The sequence below is a fragment of the Stegastes partitus genome, unplaced genomic scaffold (assembly GCF_000690725.1).
Source record: "Stegastes partitus isolate 25-593 unplaced genomic scaffold, Stegastes_partitus-1.0.2 Scaffold626, whole genome shotgun sequence".
Classification (NCBI taxonomy): domain Eukaryota; kingdom Metazoa; phylum Chordata; class Actinopteri; family Pomacentridae; genus Stegastes; species Stegastes partitus.
The window spans coordinates 1,580-20,119 of record NW_007578357.1 but is presented as its reverse complement, the minus strand read 5'-3'; the positions used below and the strand labels follow the sequence as shown (position 1 = coordinate 20,119).

Sequence of the window (18,540 nt, the reverse complement as noted above, 5' to 3'; positions counted from 1 at the left end):
CCACGACTTTTTGCCTTTGATTTTCTTGCCGTCGTCTTGCTCGGTGCTTTCTGCCGGTACGCCTTCACGCTGATCTGTTATCTGCTCTTCTGGTAGTTTAATCGTAGCAACTGGACTTGCTTGAAGACGTTCCACCTCTCATCCAAGAGGCTTCATCAGCTCTGACTGACTAGTTAGGAGTTCCAGGTATCCTTAAGGATCCTGAGTTTTGGTTTCAATTGGGGGTTTGTTGCTCCGCCCCCTCGTTATGTGAGTCGTTAGTGCTCCCTCTGCCACGATGGGGTTCGTTAGGGTCTTTGTGTCTAGGTGTGGATGTGGGTTCATCATCTTGGGGACCAATCTTAGGACTGAATTGTAAACAGGTGATGCCTCAGACCTCCACCTCTGTTGAGGGACGGTCTTTCCAGTTTCACCCCTCTCTCAAACCATCTGTCCTCCACTGGCCAAAATCTGTTGTCTTCAAATGAGTGTCCTTTGTGCTTGAGATGCAGGTGGACGGCTGAGTCCTGTCCTGAAGAGGTGGTTCTTCTGTGCTTGTGGAGCGGTTGTATAGTCTCTGTACAGGTCATGACATTCCTGCACTGGACTGCGTACGCCACGTTGCTTTGTTTGTGTCTCGGTGTCTTGTCCTTGGATGTTGGTGGGTTTGAAGTGTCCTCCATAACGAGGGGGAGGAGCAACAAATCCCCAATTAAGGATATCTGGAACTCCCAACTAGTCAGTCAGAGCTGATGAAGCCTCTTGGATGAGAGGTGGAACGTCTTCAAGCAAGTCCAGTTGCTATGATTAATCTACCACGACCTGTAGGACTGAGAATCTTCACAGACACGTTATCGGCTCTTGAGAAAGCAAAGATGGACAGAGAATTTGACGATGTGTGTTTTTCCTCCAGCAGTTCTGCTTATTGTTTCTCCTGCAGGCCAACATGTGTTTGTGTTCTCAGAAAGCCAACTTCAGGCCCAAACTAATACCTACTTGATATGCATGAAATCGGCTTCTACCTCAGTCTTGATGGATCCCGGATAAACATTTCAATGTGAAGTTAGCTTTGACAGGGTTCTGATAAGCTGTCTCAACATAAATATGTAAATATCGCAGAATAATCCTGCAGAGAGACAGATATATGCTGACTCCAGGCTTTGCTGTTTATTGTAGGGTGTTCAGTCGTACTCTTTTAGAAGTGGATCTGTCCACCTCTTTGTTGCAAACTGAACTATATCATCAGCTGATTGCTATAAACTGTTGTACAGACTTTCTAGAAGGCTGCAGTGCCACCTGCAGATTGCAATCTTAGATTCAACCTCAACCACTAGTAGCTGAACAGACCTTCATCACTGCAGCTATTTTGGTATTTAATAGCAGGTAAACACTTGTATCACATTAATCAAGGCTCCGACCGAAATAGAGCAGAGCCTTAATTAATGTGATTAGTAAAACTGGTGTTTACCTGCTAGTTAATGCCAAAATGGTTCCTGCGACTTACATGAATGTCTTAAGTCACCTGACTCTCTCTCTACCAGCACTAGCACGGCAAAGCTTTGATTTATTGTGTGAAATAACATCAACATTCACTGAGTACTGCATATGAAGACAGACAAACCCTCTGTGAGGTCGCATCATCTCATGAAGAGCAGCGTTGAAGACAGTTTGACAGTTAATCTGTAAATGCAACACACACAACACCCCTAATTACGCTTAACTTTAAGCCTTAATACAATTCAAGCAGTTAAGTTACATAAAAATTCACCCCCAGTTGTCATTAACGGGGAAATCAGCTCCAGAGATCAGAGGAGTTTTTGTACCAGGCTGTTGTAAAGTTGGTTCTTTAACATGGATGTCTATGAGGGGGGACTCACTTGTGGAGGCAGCCTCAAGTGGCCATTTGAGGAACTGCAGTTTTGGACACTTAAATGGCAACTTAATCAACATTAACACAACATTTGTCCAACACTGAACTCTAATAACTTACAGTCAACCTTTTTCTTTACAACCAGGTTCCTACTAACCTGTGACATTCCCACCAGCCCCAGCGTTGCTCTACTGACTTAGCTCACATGCTAACCTAAACTGGTGATCACAGTTAATGCTGCTTAGCGTTACTATGTGAGCATTGTGTGTAAGGGCGCTGACATTAGCATGTAGCTCGAAGCGTAGCTGTGCATTAATTCTACCTCACTTATCTGCTACAGACTGAAGGCTCGTCTTGTTTGTTGTCCACGTTTGAAAGTGTGTGAGGAGGAGATGGAGAGATCTGAGACCTCAGCTTGTATTTATGTGATCCTTGACAGTTGTGCTGTTTGTATTTACCCTTATTATTATCATTTCAACCTATCTTTTGGAGAGTAGCTGCATAAGCATGTGTATGTCATGGTAGAGACTGTGATCTGGTCGTACAATCTCCCATCGCAATCTCTACCAGTAGAATCTCTAATTCTACTGATTCTGAAGATTGGTAGAGATTCGTATTGGTATTGCAAACCTTGTATACAGGAACAAAAACATAAAGAATTTAACATCTCACAACCTTTTCAGTATTTGTTAAAGAAAAAAAAAAGTACTTTATCAATAGCTTTGCATACGGTGATACCTGAATAGTAAAAAAAATGTTCTTTTTTTTTAAAACTTTATTTGTATGGCACCTTTAAGAACAGCAATTCACAAAGTGCTTCGACAGGTAGAACATAAAATACAGATAAAATACCAGGCAGGACGGGGCAACCGCAGGTAAAAACAGAATAAGAAATAGAAAGTGCATGCAAGCACGTGAACACACACTGTAAAAATGAAAATGTACAGAATGGATGGCTGGTTAGAAACTGGTTATATCACACAAGGGGATTAAGAGAGAAGCTGAAGAGAAAATCAAAGATAATTTAAGTTCAGGAGGTTAGAAAGAGGGACTACAAGCAGTAAAGATTTTAAAATGGATAAGAGGGCAGAGAGTGATGAAAGAGAACTTTACCTGAAGGTGAGTCTATAAGAGTGGGTTTTAAGAAATGATTTAAATGTTTATTTTGCTCTATAGTCACATTCTTTGTGTTTTTGTTCCTGTATGCAAGGTTTGCAATACCAATCACAGTCTCTACCAATCTTCAGAATCGACTATCTCTACCAGTAGAAACTCTATTATCTCCAGTCTCCACCATGACATATACCTGAGGTCTCCATGTGCCGGCTGCCCTTCTGTCGGTCTGCAGCCGGCGGCCACTGAGCGGCTCCACTGGACCAGTTTGCTGCAGTCAGAGTTGGTGTTGAGGGAGGAGAGGCTCCTTTATTTTCCCCTCCAGTCTGTTCTTTATACCATCTTGTCAAAGCTACAAACTGCAGCTGCTCCATTTACTTAAAAAAAAACCCAAAGTGATCCAAAAGTGTCTAAAGTCCTCTGAACAATAAAGTCATAATAGTCCTGATGGAAGGGACCAAAGAGGGGCGTTCACTCCTCACACACAGCTGATATTCTGTCAATCACAGAGACTAAGAGCGGATGTAGACGCACATTAAGCTATTTTTAAACGGCGAATACCAACGGTAGTCAGGGTGCCACATGCGGTCAGACTGTTGTTTATTCCTCCGTCAGGTCTCCGGGGTTAGAGGACATGAGACACAGGGACATCGCATCGCAGAGCGTGGACACGGCAGCGGATATCCCGGTTCCAAGGACAGGAAGGCTGCTCTTCCTCTACCAGCCCCCTCAGACATTGACATACGAACAGCTCACACTGTGGCATTGTTAATGGCAAAACCACTCATTACTCCCACATCTTTTTCTTTTTTTCTTTTCTTTTCTTCTTTTTTTTTAAACCCACATGCCATGGTCTCTTTGATCATTTCTCCCACTATTAAAATGCTTCTTATTCTCTCCAAGGAGTTCATATATCTGCTCCTGTGAAGAAACAAATAAACAAAGATGCCCAGAGTGAGACGGAGAAATGAGAGTTCATATCAAAATGCCAATTTCACCCTTTGAACTGAGCCCCTCTGGCTTCTTATCAGTCCCATGATAGCCTCTTTTCCCTACCAAATTAGTCAGAGTTCTCCTCCATCCTCATTTCCTTGTGTTTTCTGAGAACGGAGATCTGTTTTTCATCAGAAGGTCAAGGGCCAAACCTCTGTCGTTCCTGCTTCTGAAGCAAATGTGAAGCTGCTCTGGCTTTTACCTTTTCTTTATTTCAGAGTAGTTGCTGTAACGCTGCCTCAGTCTATAGTGTGATGGTGGTTGTAACACGTGTTATGTAACAGCCCGTTGGAAAGCCCCACAGTGGGTTCCTTTGTGTTTTTTCTTTCTTTTGCTCTTAAAAGCTAATATAAATCAGCCCAGTTGTTTTGGGTTTTGAAACACGCTTTATCAGTATCTGACAGCAGAGCGGAGAAAGTGCTCAGAGAGGGTGTAGGGTGTTGTGCGTTGGGCAGCATACCCTGACTCCTCTAATCTATCCAAATAAACAGTCCTCCTCCCTCCCCCTGGTTCCAGGGGTTATCACAGAAACCCCTCCACCGCTCCCCTGCCCAGACACTAACAGCAGCCTTTAACGCAGCCCAGCTTGCCTCTCTGCGCATTCGAGGCAGCACAGGATACAGACTCACACACTCAATCATATCTCAAACTGGAGTCACAGTGAGGAAACAGAATGTCAGGGAAGGAAGCGCTGAAGCCGGTGGGAAAGCACAATTTGCCACAAGTCGGCACGGCTTTTTTCTGACCTGCTCTGTAACGAGGCTGACGTTCAGAACTGAATATCAAGATTGTGGCTTTTTTTTTTGTCTGGAAACAGGTGAAAACACAAAAGATTTAGTCGAGCAAGTAGAAGGTTGGCCTTTACTTGGATTCCAACTTCAAGATCTGGATTTTCACACAGAGGAGACGGACATCAGGGGGACATTCTTCAGATTCTCTTCATCTGCCGCCACCGTCGAACCACAGGAGGGCACAGGTTAACCACACGGTGAGTACCGCAGCCCGACGGGCTTCTGAATAAACCTCAACAAAGACGCTCAGGCTGCTTAAATTAAAACCCGAAGAGTCGGTTTCGCTCTGTAGACAAAGAGGCTGATGATGTCACTGGAAGGCAAGTGTTGGAGATTGAATGGAAGGTGGAATCTGCTGACAGACGCTCACGATTAAAGGGGGGAAAGAAGTTCTGTTGGCTTCCTAATGGTTGGGTAGCTTATAAAAATCCTCTTTGAGTGGAGGAAATGTTTTATTGCCGTTTGTAGAAGCTAAAAAAAAAAGAGGCAATAAACTTGGAGAAGAATAAAATCTCAAAAACCCAAAGTCTTGTAATGATTTTTAGGCTTTTTTTTGATACTGGCAGAGACTTTGCTCAGTGCCTGAACTCCCGTGATGTTTATGAATCCTGCCTTAGAGGTCTCTGTATCACAACTAAGTGGATGGTTGATGGAAGGAGGTGGAAAGAGTTTAGTTGAATAAGTTCCAAGAGGGTTAGGAGGGAAAGGATGTGTTTTTTTTAATCACTTTTCATTTATCACATGGAAACTATCTGCAATCAGAGCTTCTGAAACAACAGTGGACTGATTTTAAACCAGAATAAAAGCTCTCACACACACACAACATTTTGAGTTTCCATATCAGAGTCACAACATTGTTCTGACACTTGAGTGATTAGCAGGAGGGGGGTTTTCAGAGCTGCTGCTCCTGCCTCATTGTTCTGGGTGGTGGTTGTCCTGGAGTCTGGAGGTGGAGCCAGCGGAGCCCATTTCCTCGCACTTAGAGCCGTGCGATTATCTGTGTTGACTTTCCACACCTTTCACCACATTACTCCAGAGCCCGCTACTTAACAGTGTTCCTTGTTTTTAGCGGATGAACTGAAGGAATCAGGGCAGGCAGGAAAAAAGGGGAAAGTTGTTTGGTTGATTTTCAATATCAGACACAAGTGCAGACACTTAAAATGCTCTGATGAATACTTTCAGTTAGAGCTCATTCTTTTTAACTTTTAGCAGCAGAGTCACATGAATTCAGATTATCGTTTGGTTACATCGAGTTGTCGTTTTCCTGCAGAAATACACCACAGAGAAGATGAGCTTGTCACGGAGCGGGACGCTGGAGAAGGCGCTGTCCGAGCAGGCCCACTCTGAGGCCCGCTCCCCGTCCAGAGCGGGGTCAGGGGTCGTGGTGCCGCCTCCCTACTCTGTGGGCGGCAGCGAGGCGGCGGACTCCCCTCTGGAGCTGAGGGGCTCCCTGGACTGCTGGGCCTGCTCGGTGCTGGTCACTGCACAGAATCTGGTCATCGCGCTGATCAACGCCTCGCTGGCCAGCCTCGTGTTCGGCACCATCCTCACCCCGGCCCTGGCCATGATCATATTCGGCTTCCTCTGCCACTCCACAGTAAGGCCTTTTATTCATTTATTCATGATTGGCAGAAGTGAGAGAATTTTTAATTTGATTAAACGTAGGTCAGCAAGAATAAACTGATCCTGCGGTTAATATACAGCGAATTAGTAACCTTCACCTGTCAGTCAGGCTTTTATTTTGAAGGGCCACTGCCAATTAAACTACACAAGGAGAAAGAAAAATGTTGTTGCAGAGATTTGACACTGTTTTCACTGGTCTTACTGGAGCTCAATGCTAATGTTTTGCAGCTGACTAAGCGTATAGGGAGACTTGAGCATGAAGAATCCTGCTCATGTTCTCCACCCATTAATGATTTTACACCAGGTTGCTCTTTGGTGTGAACACTCTGCTTACTCACAGCTTCCTAGACTTGTGAAGCTCAGACAGAGAGGAGGATGGAGAGCTAGAGGTGTGTGATGTTTTTGCCATTCCTCCTCCAGGTGCAGCCCCACGGAACCTCCCTGTACTGTTCGGACCTGCTGGATGACGGCGGCTGCGTGGCCCTGCTGGTGGTGGGGTTTCTGCTGCTCACCCCTCTGCTGGTCCTGGCTCTGGCCGCCTACTGCCGCCTGGCCCGGCACCTCCAGCTGGGCCTGTGCTTCATCCCCTACAGCCGGGCCGTCTACAAGAACCTGCCGGCTTCGCGCCACCGAGGCCGCAGCTCGGGGGGCTGCTGTGGGCAGGAGGGAGGCGTGGAGCGGGAGGGCAAGGGCAGCGTCTGGGTGTAGGAGAGCAGGGCAGGAGTAATGTGTAGCCTGGCTCTGTTTATTTGTTCCTTTGCATCTCTTTTTTCTGAAGCCATTGTAAAATTCCATCATATGTCATCATTTATATTGATTGTTTGTAAGTCAGTATTGCTTTTTGTACACAGTTCCATTGTACTGAATGTATTTTATACCTTTTTACAATAAAGTGACGCTAAACCTGCTGAGCTTGACGGGAAGCTGCGAGCTGAACGCGATGGGCTGTACTTTTATTAAATAGAACTTGAGTTTAAAGGAGAATAGAGTAGATTTAGTGAACAAAATACTTTATGCATGAGGCAGGTAACACGATACTCTACAGGCAAACAGAGCATTTTGATGACTGTGTAACATGTGCTTCCTGGTTTATGTCAGCCTCTCTTCACTCACACTGACCTGCATCAGTGTCATTACTCTTCTTTTAGTACTGTGGCAGAAGTACTCTGTTACAAATAGAAGCCACTACGGAAGCCGAGAGCGGTCGTTTTCCGCTACTGTTCTTTCTTCGCCGTTTTCTCGAGATAACGAGTGAATTTTCTCGTTATCTTGAGATAACAAGAATCGTTTTCTCGTGAAAACGAGATAATTGGTGTTTGTGTTTGCCCGCTTGTGCCCGGTCCAGGATGGAATCCCAGGTGTGTGGGTCTGACAACTTCTGATGAAGGCTGAAGTGACAGCCGAAACTGTCAACGGGATAATTATCTCGTTATCTCGAGAAAACGGCGTTTAAAAAAATGTGCGGCCGTGACCGCTCTCAGCTTCCGTAAGCCACAGCAAAAGTACTAGCTTTAAAATATACTTCAGTATCAACAGTACTGCAGACGTTAATCTTCTACGTCAGCGGTCTCCAACCTTTTTTGCACCACGGATCGGTTTTAAGCAAGAAAATGTTCTACGGACCGGTTATTGCACACAAAACAAAATTTAATATCTTTTTTTTCTATTAAAAAGTTTCAGAAACTGGGCGTGAAAACAAACAAGCACAGACGGAAGTGATAGGAAGATGAGCTAGTTGTTTTTCAAAATAAAACACCCTGCAGACTCCAGCCCAGACACGGCCCAGTACCGGTCCGCGGCCCGGTGGTTGGGAACCGCTGTCCTATGTTATAAATATGAATGCATTAATGTGTGAACTTCACTTTAATGTGGTACAGCTATTACAGCTATTCTAGTCTTGCTACTGTGCAGCTCACTCTGTAGTCATATGACACAACATGTTTTATTGTATTATTTTATATTGTATTAAAACTGTAAGATAAACGCAACATGAAGATTATAATATTTTGAATTAAAGCGCCTACAGTATATTAAAATAGAAATGTTAAATGAGTTTGTGCAGAACCAGAGTGAATCTTCTTAGTTACGTTCCACCTCTGTGCTGAACTAAAAGAGATTTTAGTGACTAATTGTAGTAGTTTTCATCCATCCATCTATTATCTATTCACCACTTTATCCTCTGTAGGCTCATGGGGGGCTGGAGTCTGTCCCAGCCGACTCAGGGTGAAGGCAGGTCTATCACAGGGCAACACAGAGAGACAAAGCACACTCACATTCACACCTACAGACAATTTAAAATCACCTCAGCATGTTTTTAGACTGTGCAAAGAAACCGGTTTTCATTCTGACCAGTGGGTTTTTGACTGTTTAAGTTTGGTTATTCATTGAACACACTAACATCGTTCCTCGTGCTACTGGCTCTTGGAAAAAAGAAAAAAGAACAGAGTGGTGGAGCTGTGATGGGGGTTGGAGGGTGTTATTTTAGCTCCTCATCGACCTCCACTGGGCTCTGTTGTGACCTGTGACCTCAGAAATGCTCAGAACTCAGATCAAATGCACATTCTGATGCAGAACGGAGCAAAACAACAAGCTTTAGTTTCGGGTTTGTAAAAATACTGCGATTATTATTAAAACAGTGACCTTACTGAGGATTAAGCGGTGTATAGATGATGGATGGATGGATCTTTAAGTGATGCTTAATGAGATTGAATATTTCATTAAGTCGGGCAAAAGCAGGACACGACTGCTGTTCCTTAGTGCTTAGTCTTTAGATATTCACAGTCACTGTTCAGTCATTGAATTTCATAGTATTAACGGTTAGCAGTCACTGGATTTTCTGTCTCTTTGCTCCATCGTAAAATCTATTCACTCATTTATTCTTGTTCTTCTTCTGGCTCAGATCTGATCCCAGACCATCGCTGTCATGACACACGTCTAATACCGCTGTGTAGACGTTTTGCTCAAACACTGTCCTCATTCTGCTGTAATCTCTCTAAATCGAGACCCAGACCAGATGTCTTGGAAAAGATTAAGATTTGGAGTATTTTAGCCTGAGTGCTATCACCCCTTATGTCCACTAGGTGGCGGCAGAGACATCATTCTATCACTAAAGTGTGAAACAAAAGTTCAATAAGTCAGCAGTGAGACGATTTGAAAGAGATATAAAACCTTTATTCATATATAAATTACAAACGTAAGGTTTGGCAGGTGTCTGGATAAAACAATGTGACTGGAGTCCTTTAGAATAAAACTGGAGTTATGTTTTAGTGTCGTAGTGCTTTAATAGTTCACATTAAAAACAAATGTCTGTGTGTTTGATATGTGGATTTGATTTCCGCGGCCTGGACAGATGTGTGAGGTTAGCAGGGTTGGTTGTTGATGTTCATTAGTAGTTTGTGGTGTGGGGCTTTGTATGGAGCTGTGAATGCACCCGGTTCCATGGTGCCGCGCCCGTCTTCATCCACCTGACCCATGAGGATGTAGTTGACGCCTGTCAGGAAGAAAAACAACGAAGAGATTAATCAGGGCTTTGAGTAAAAGAAAAACTAACTTCAGTTGTAAAGTTTCGTACCTCTGCGGAGCAACGGACACTTCTTGCACTGTGACACCAGCCTCACCGACATGGTTTCTCCGGCTTGCGCGATGGTTAATCGACCCTGTTTGTAGGCCTTAATGAGGGAGACGCCGATGTGGAGGGTGCCTCTGGGCCCCGGGGCCAGAGAGGTCACCTTCCCGGTTATCACTGCAAAAAGGAGGACTCAGTCAGAACATCTGTCAGAGTGTTTATGTGTCTGTGTGCCAGCAGCAGGAAACTCACCGAATTCACTGGCACAGAAGCTGGTCTTGATGGTTCCATCTCTTTTACAGGCTTTGGCACACAGCGGATTCTGAGGAACTGAAAGAATAAAGAGCACAGAAGGAGTGCATTAGACCCTCTATTGCCGGGGGTGTCCAATCCTGGTCCTCGAGGGCCACAATCCTCCATGTTTTAGGTGTTTGCCTCTTCCAACACACCTCAAGCTCTGCAGAAGCCTGATAACCATCCTGATCATGTGAATCAGGTGTGTTGGAAGAGGGAAACATCTAAAACATGCAGGACTGGACACCGCTGCTCTACTGGTATCTTCTGACACACGTCTCTTCACCCACCAGGCCTCTTTCCGTTCGGCCTTGTGACGGGAACCCTCCTGTCCTGGTTCGGGGTGACCTGCCCGCGGCCTCTCGTGGGTTTCACCGGTCTGGCTCTGACTGTGGGTTCAGGGGCAGGAGGTGGCACGTATTTGGGGGTGGCGACGGGCGGCTGCGCAGTGGCGGGATGTCTCGGTGCCGCGGGTCTGACTGCAGGTCTTGAGGGGATGGACCTCGTTCCGGCTCCGGAGTCGACTCTTGTTAAATCAGTGCCACGTGGGACGCTGGTGTAGTGGGCGAGGAACCCGTCAGACGTCACGCTGAGGTCGGACACAAACTGGACCAGGAGCACGTTGCCGGTGGTGATAATGGGTCTGGACGAGAGGAAGAGAAAATAATAATGAACAATAGTTGTGGTGAAGTTGCACTAAAGGCTTTAAACTATGTGTGACTCACTGCGGGGCCTCATCGCCACAGAATCTCCCGATCAGACGTGAATCATCTTTCTCTCCACCGTTGAAGAACGCGACGTAGTCAAAGCGACAGTAGGTGTCGGCCTCCAGGACGAACTTATCAAACTTCAGCTGGATTATCTGGAACAGAAACATGACTTTAAATGATCACTTTGGGTAAAAAGATTGGAATGATGGTGCTGGGAATGAGCGTCCACCGACCGTATCGGGCTCCACGGTGATCAGCCAGGAGCAGCTGATGCCTGGTGGATACTTCTTGTCGGGCCAGTTGGGCGTCTTGATCTCTCCCTGGGCTTTTGTTATCTTCCCCCCACAGAACTGCTGGTCTGGACGAGTCAAACACACTCCATCAGGATGATGGACGACCGCAGTCGACCGTACTGTCAGCAGAGGCTTTCTGCTTTAACTAAACTGTTACGTAAGTTATATTTATCTGGGAGATAAGGATTTCAGAGCTGGAATTCTTAATCTTTCCTGTTGGCCGAATCAAACGGTTTCACAAAAAGGAACCACATTGTGCAAGCTCAGGGGTGTAGCATGAAACTTTGGGCCCCTGTCTGGCTTCTCATTTATTACATCACCTCTTTTGAATGTAGAAATAACTACTTTTTTCCCTTTCTTTAATAATCTTGGAGCAATTTCTGTTTGTATTATAGCGGGCCGTAGAGAGATGACAGGAAATGTTGGGAGGGAGAGAGATGGAACAAAGATCCTCACTTGGATTCAAACTGGAGATCACACTTCATTGCTGGCACCTTAATTTCTAGGAGATCTTCCACTATGAATAACTTGATGATTTCCTAAAGCACTCATCCACAACGGAGCCCTTCAAAAACCGACGACAACAAGTTCTAATTATCACACAAGTGTAAATATAAAGACGTTTAACGTTCCCCCAAGGACAAAGCAGACACGTTGAGAAAAACAGAAGCATTCGTTATGTAAAGCATCATTCAACAACTGCTCCTCCAAGTGGTGAGCGATGGCCGCCGTAGCCTCTCATAGAGACGACACAATGACGGGTTCTGAAAGTGTCACCTGTAATAAATCTAAGAGGGCTGTGATACGCAGCATCAAGTGGCTTGAGGGCGGCAGCATGGATGTAAATTATATCTGCATAGTCAGGCAGGATGAAAATGTTCTGCTGAAAGAGAGACACAGCTTGTGTCAAAATAAGAAGCCCAGAGGAGGTTCTGAGTCTGTTCCTAAATATGAGTTTGGAACCTTTTCTGTTTGAGCTCCAGATATTTTACTAACTTAATCTGAATCTGGGGGGCTGCAAGGTGGCTCAGTGGTTAGCACTGTTGCCTCGCAGCTAGAAGGTCGCCGGTTTGCATCCCGGTGAGGACACCCGGGATGTTCCTGCGTGTTCTCCCCGTGCAGCGTGGGTTCTCTCCGGGTTCTCCGGCTTCCTCCCACAGTCCAGAAACATGCTGAGGTTAATTGGTGATTCTAAATTGTCCGTAGGTGTGGATGTGAGTGTGCTTGGTTGTCTGTCTCTAAGTGTAGCCCTGTGATAGACTGGTTACCTGTCCAGGTGAACCTGCCTTCACCCTGAGTCAGCTGGGATAGACTCCAGCCCCCCATGACCCTAGTGAGGATTAAGTGGTGTATAGATGATGGATGGATGAATCTGGAGTTATTATGGTAATTAGTATTGACTTTTTCGCCACTTTTGACTTGCTCTCTAATAGATCAGTGATATTTCTCTCATGGTTGTTTAGATCAGGCCCAACATAAGAAAGTCACTGTTACTGTGTTTAATGATAAAATGAAACTTAAACTCAGATTTCCACACAGTCTTGTGAGTCGTGTCCCTGTTGATGTTGGATGTTTAAACCGCTGCAGATGAATCAGGCAAATGTTCGCTTGAGTCATGTTTTAGTAACCGCTCTGTGACCTCAGTAACCTGAGAAACCAGAAAAATGCAAAGTGTGGCTACGCTAAGCTGTGAGCTAGCGTCATTGTCTACTTTTGTTGTGTATACCAACCAAGCACCAAGATGCGCTCATAGAGAGTTTTAGATACAGTCATCAGTCAAAGACGCCGTTCAGTCACCAATAATGATTTACACATGAGACTGGTAGTACAACAAGAATCTGAGGGCCCTCCCCGGCTGTGGGCCCTGGCCAGTTGGTTCCACTATCCCACTCACTGCCCTGTGAAAGATGTGGGAACTAGAAGATGGAGAAAGTCCCTTTTTTTCCTGTATTGCACAACCCTGAAATTCTCTTTACCACCTTCAGATAAGGCATCATTCTAAAACCTTCATGAACAGTTAATAAACATTTTACTACTTATTAATAGGTTATTATAATTCTATTTATAAGCTATTATAAGACCTTGTTCTGGGTTGCCATTAGTTTATAGTTCCCATTTGATAATAATGGAGTTATAACTGTTGCTAATCCTTTAATAAATAAGTTATAATTAATAATGTTCAATATCAAAGCCTCTGTAGTCTTTGTCCAACTAATAAAATTGATTTTTCACAACCTGGCAATGCAAAAGTTGTTTTCAATCATGACTTAAAACTCAATAATGTAAAACTTTAGCCATTAACAGCAAAAAACAGTATTTTGGGAAAGTATTTAACCATTAATAAAGCCATTAGCTAATAAGTGTAATCCCTTTTAAACACATATTTGTTGTACAAAAGCAAAGACTGTAATGTTCCTGTAGTCTGCAGAGCTCAAAGAAGTCAGAAGTATTTGCATTCAGGCCCTGGTTTATACTCTGTGGTTTGGTGTGTTATTAAAGCAACTCGATCACGGCTCTGAAATGTGACCACGTACCATCTACATAGGGTTTGGTTCCGCTGAAATAGGCCACAAATCCTCTGCTCTGCGTCTCTCCGTCCGTCACCATCTCCAGCATCATGGTGTTTGTGGTAGAAATCAGAGCGCCGGGCCGGAAAGTTCCACAAAAGCGACCCAGTTTCTGCACCAAGTTGGAATGGCCGTTGTAAACATCCAGATAGTCGTAGCGGCACTGTGAGTCAGCCTCCAGGTCAAAAATGCGGAAGGAGAGCGTGACCACGTTTCCCTCTGGGACCTAAACAAAAAAAAATCATTTATGAGTCAAACACTGGTGGACCGAGCCAGGAGGGAGTCTGGATTTAGACCTGCTGCAGGCCGAGTGACTCACTGTGATGCGCCAGGTGCATTTACTGTTGGGTTTGTAGAAGCTCGGGAAGCCCTCGCTGCCGACGAAGCCCGACTCCGCCACCAGGTCACCCCCACAGTAGAACACAGGCCTGCGACGAAGGAGGTCAGTGAAACAATAGATTTAGAATAATACAAGCCCGCTGAGACTCTCTCAAGTCCCACAGATGCAACAACCTTGACTGACTTCCTTTGGGCGGCCGCCTGTAAACACGAGCTGCTCTTGGAGGTATCAGATAATTCACTGGGAGAAATGAACTGGCTGAACAGGGAATAATTTCATTATCTGATGGTTAAACCGCAAGTTCTGAGCCTTTATAGTGTGCAGATGCTGCCATGTTAATTCATGCGTTTTATTTTCCTAATTAAAGTCTGCAGCTAAATCACTTAAGACCAAAGGATTGGAAAAGAAAAGAACAATAATCAAACCAACCAAGTCAGAGTCGCCGCTAAAGCTTTGTAACAGGAACATAATTAGATAAAGATGATTTATTACAACAAATTATTTTAAACTCTCAGCCATGCTTTAATATTGCCTCATAAGGGATTTGATAAAAACTGATTAGACTAAATATCACATTTTAAAAACAGCTGTCAATATATAATTTCAAACCCCCTTTTTCAAAGCACTCCTATTTTCACGACAGCAGAGTTTTATAGAAGCTGGACTTTAAAGCGAGGCCCAGTTTGAACTTGGCTAATTAAAGCTAATGTTAGCGTAGCTGTGGTTTGATTCTACAGATGTTCCTTAGACAATGAAGCAACTTTATGTGAAGATCAAAAAGACAGACATTGTTTCTCTTTTGTCGCTAAAGCTAACAGGAGCTAGCAGAGTTAGCTACCCTGTTTCCATACAGGAAGTTGAAGTGAACTTTTGAAACGTCACAAAAAAGTTAGGAACATATTAATTGGGCTTGTTTCCATTAACTGTTTTAGAGTGAATAAACTGGGCTGTGTAATGTTGTCAGAAGGTGGCAGTATAGACTACACATGACTGGAATAAACACAGTAGAATAAAGCTTAATCATAACCAGTTGTATGCTAACGGCGAAAAACACCTCAAGAAAACAGAACAAAACAACTAAATTTGAGTATATTGTGTTCACATCAGCTGATGTTGGCCGTATTTCATGCTCTCCAGAGGCAAAGACAATGAAAGACATGAAAACAGCAGTCATGAGTTAAATGTTTATTTGTCATCTTGCAACTCCTTTTTAAAAAAAAAAGTCAAAACGTAATTCAAGTGAATTTGAAAACTTCTTTTGCTTAATTTTTTTTTTTTACATTTTAAAACTTTTTCATGGGATGGCCTTCTTCAAAATCTGCATAAAAAATATATTGTGGCCTAATGTAGCCAGCCAAGCTAATTAGCTAGTTAGTGTTAGTGTTTGTTGTGGCTAACAGAAGCTAACTGGCTAATTTGAGCTTGCTAACTGAAGAGAGGCAGGAGGGATGTGATTGGCTAAATGGTGACAAAATTTATTAAGACATAAATAGAGTTTTTAAAGAAGACATTTAAACAAATTCGTATGAAAATGAAAGATGAAATAAGATTTTAAAGTGACTTCGTACCTGAGTTGTCATAATTCCTCAAATTATTTTACATATTTGTGTATTTGGAGAGATGGAGCGGTTACACCTTTTAAAGATAAGCTTTCACAATACATTACGAAGACTTTGATGATATTAGTTAGTTAGTGGCCTGTAGAGATTTAATCAGTGTCACCCGTCTGTTTTAATCTGAATCCATTCCAGGCTGTGGTTTCCTTTGGGATGGGCACGCGTGGCCATTTCTTTAACCACTGTACATGTTATTAATGTTTAACCACATTAAAACTGAAGCTATATTTACTTTAGCTATAGTTGCAACTATTAATAAACATCTGAATAACATAAATCAATACAAGAACTAAATATGAACTGATGCAGCTGGTGACTGTCACAGTAACGAGGACGTCATTAAGGATCCGTCTTGTGAATGGATGCAGGGTTCACAAATGTTTGGGAACTACTGTTTAGGAGTCGTAAAAATAAAGCAGAATGAACAAAAGCAGGGCTGTGGCTTTTTAAAAACTTTTTGACTGAAATAGAGCCCATTTTGCAGCTGGCAGAGCGTTCAGACCTCATAGTTATCGTGTCACGTCGTGTAATAAATCCCGCTGCTTTCCAGACACTCACAGAACTCGCTGGATGACAGAGCTGATTTTTACAGACGGGAAAGTTTCCTATTTTCGCCTGTTGCCAGCAGCAGTACATAAGAGCCATTTGTAAACTCGCGAGCCATAAAAACGTGTCAGTTATTTCGAAGTCACTAAGGCGTTTTACGGTCTCTTAGTGCTGTGGTCAGTCTTTGGCTCACCTGCAAAAAACGGTCCAGTTCGGACTTTTCATTGCATTTTTCTACAATTACAGCGCATCTGTGTCTTCATCCTCAATTTCGAGCAAGTAAACAAGTTGTTAGAAGGAGAAAAACAACAATCTGAACTCCCAAAGGAAAAAAAAGAGTTTACAGAGCTCAGACAGCAGAACCCCAGCAAAGTCAGACAGCTGCTGATTAAAGCCAAAATGTCCAGAGCCAGAGCCAAGTTCCTCTAATTCGACCCCACAGGCAGAGCTGAAAGCATTAACATCTGTGGCAGCTCAGCCACTGCAGACTCAGCACGCCTCACATCATGAGCCAGAAACCAACAGGACAGCTCTGTGCCCGATCAAACAGTGGACTGGAAAGTATGCACTGACAGAGGCAGGAAAAAATCTGAATCAAACAGTGAAGGCTGCTTCCTCATCCTGAAGCTGCAGGAACTTGTGAACTCAAGTAACCCTTGGTGTTAACCCTTTGTTAAACCAAATTGTATGTTTACTTTAAAAGTCTCATAAATGGTGACTACGGTTCATCAACTTTGCCCTCACCTGGTGTAATTCGTCTGCTGAGCCTTCGTCCATCCCAAAGCCAGGCACAGGAACAAGGCGAGACCCCAGACGCAGCCCACATGCATCATGATGCAGCGTGAGCAGAAAGCAATGCAGACTGTTGCAGAGATGGTAGCAGGAGGCAAGAGGTGAAAGACAGCAGGAGGAGGAGGAGGCTGCTAGCTGGGGATGGGCGGAGAGAGCGGATGGGTAGGAAGGAATCAGAGAGCGTGGGGGGGTTCCAGCATGGATGGAGAGACGGACCGAGATGTTGAAAGGACAACAGTGGTGAGAAAGAGCCGCGAGGGGGGGATGACGTGAGCCGGGGAGGGCGGGAGGAGAAGGGCTTTAATTAGAGCCAGATGTTTCCTCTAGAAAACTCCAGAATCATCCGGGCTTCAGTATAACAGAGGGGACATCTAGGAACGGATCAGATGTTTACAGCTGACAGATCTTTTTACAGCAGATGTCTCTTCACGCGGTTACAACTGACGTGAAGTTTATTAATGGCTGCTTCTGGTTAATCATTAAACAGGGTTCACAGGTGGAGGCAGAGCCCGAGGCCCTGAACAAGAAGGGTCAAAAATCTTTACATTCCACAGCAAGACCTCTAATTAGCCAAACCAAGTGTTTTTTTCTTTAAGTAAAATCATTAACGCTAATCATCCAAACAAAGCAGAAGCACACACATGCAAAGAGAGGATCTTTAATAGACCTCTTTCCTAAACCCCAGGAGCTCCTTGGGCTCCACAACATCCCAAGTCCGAGAGTGTCTGTTTGCCCCCGCAATCCGCCACGGCAAGAATAACACTCCAGAGGGGGGGAGTATTCTTTCTCTGTTAAGATTTGGTGATGAGCCAACCCTCTGGACTACATTACTGAGGCCTGTGGAGGGGATGCTGTTTCAGTAACGCTCTAAAGTCTGCCACTTTCACAGACTGCAGAGGTGGAACACCTTCATCAAAAAGCTGGAACGAGCAGGACGGACGGCCCGTCGACGCAGACTCCTCGGAGAGATCGTGTTGCACGCTGCACATGTTTGTTGTTTTTTATTTTCTTCGGCGCTTTCCAGGTTCTTGAAATAGTTCTGGTGCCACACATAAGGATTTAACACAGTTTGGGGGCTCACGAGGAGCTGCAGAAACGAGCATTCCCTGGTCCCACTGTGTTGCATTTAACCCAAAGTCTTGATGAGAATCAGCAGGAACAGGAATGCGGTGACGCGTAGGGAGTCTGCTGGGGGGAGGTTGGTTGGTTGGCTGGCGTCGTAGCCACTACCATTATGTGTAGGAGTAACAGTGACCTTTACACTCAGCAGTAATCCAAGCCAAGAGTGTAGGTTTCTGCTATAACTCCTCCGACGAACCCTTCGAGCTGGACCCGCATTCCTTTCGGACAGTCAAAGGGAATAACAGCGGGGGAGTAGATGACTGTTGTGAAGGGAGGAGAGGAGGGGTTGGTTAAATCAGAAAAAAAAAAAAAACTGGCAAAACAAA

General features: G+C 44.4%; 2 protein-coding genes across 2 annotated transcripts; one reads left to right on the top strand and one right to left on the bottom strand.

Moving 5' to 3' along the window:
- The first annotated feature begins 4,514 nt into the window (after positions 1-4,514).
- Positions 4,515-7,310, top strand: tmem88a (transmembrane protein 88 a). The gene is made up of 3 exons (XM_008289608.1): positions 4,515-4,943; positions 6,017-6,343; positions 6,790-7,310. The coding sequence occupies exons 2-3, from the start codon at positions 6,035-6,037 to the stop codon at positions 7,075-7,077; spliced, it is 597 nt and encodes a 198-aa protein (XP_008287830.1). The 5' UTR covers positions 4,515-4,943; positions 6,017-6,034; the 3' UTR covers positions 7,078-7,310.
- Positions 7,311-9,518: 2,208 nt separating this feature from the next.
- pcolcea (procollagen C-endopeptidase enhancer a) lies at positions 9,519-17,199 on the bottom strand. Its single transcript, XM_008289605.1, has 9 exons — positions 17,045-17,199; positions 14,118-14,226; positions 13,766-14,024; positions 11,172-11,296; positions 10,954-11,090; positions 10,519-10,871; positions 10,187-10,264; positions 9,941-10,111; positions 9,519-9,859 (listed from the first exon to the last, which is right to left on the bottom strand). Exons 1-9 carry the CDS (start codon positions 17,131-17,133, stop codon positions 9,729-9,731), a joined length of 1,452 nt encoding a protein of 483 aa, XP_008287827.1. The 5' UTR covers positions 17,134-17,199; the 3' UTR covers positions 9,519-9,728.
- Positions 17,200-18,540: the final 1,341 nt, after the last annotated feature.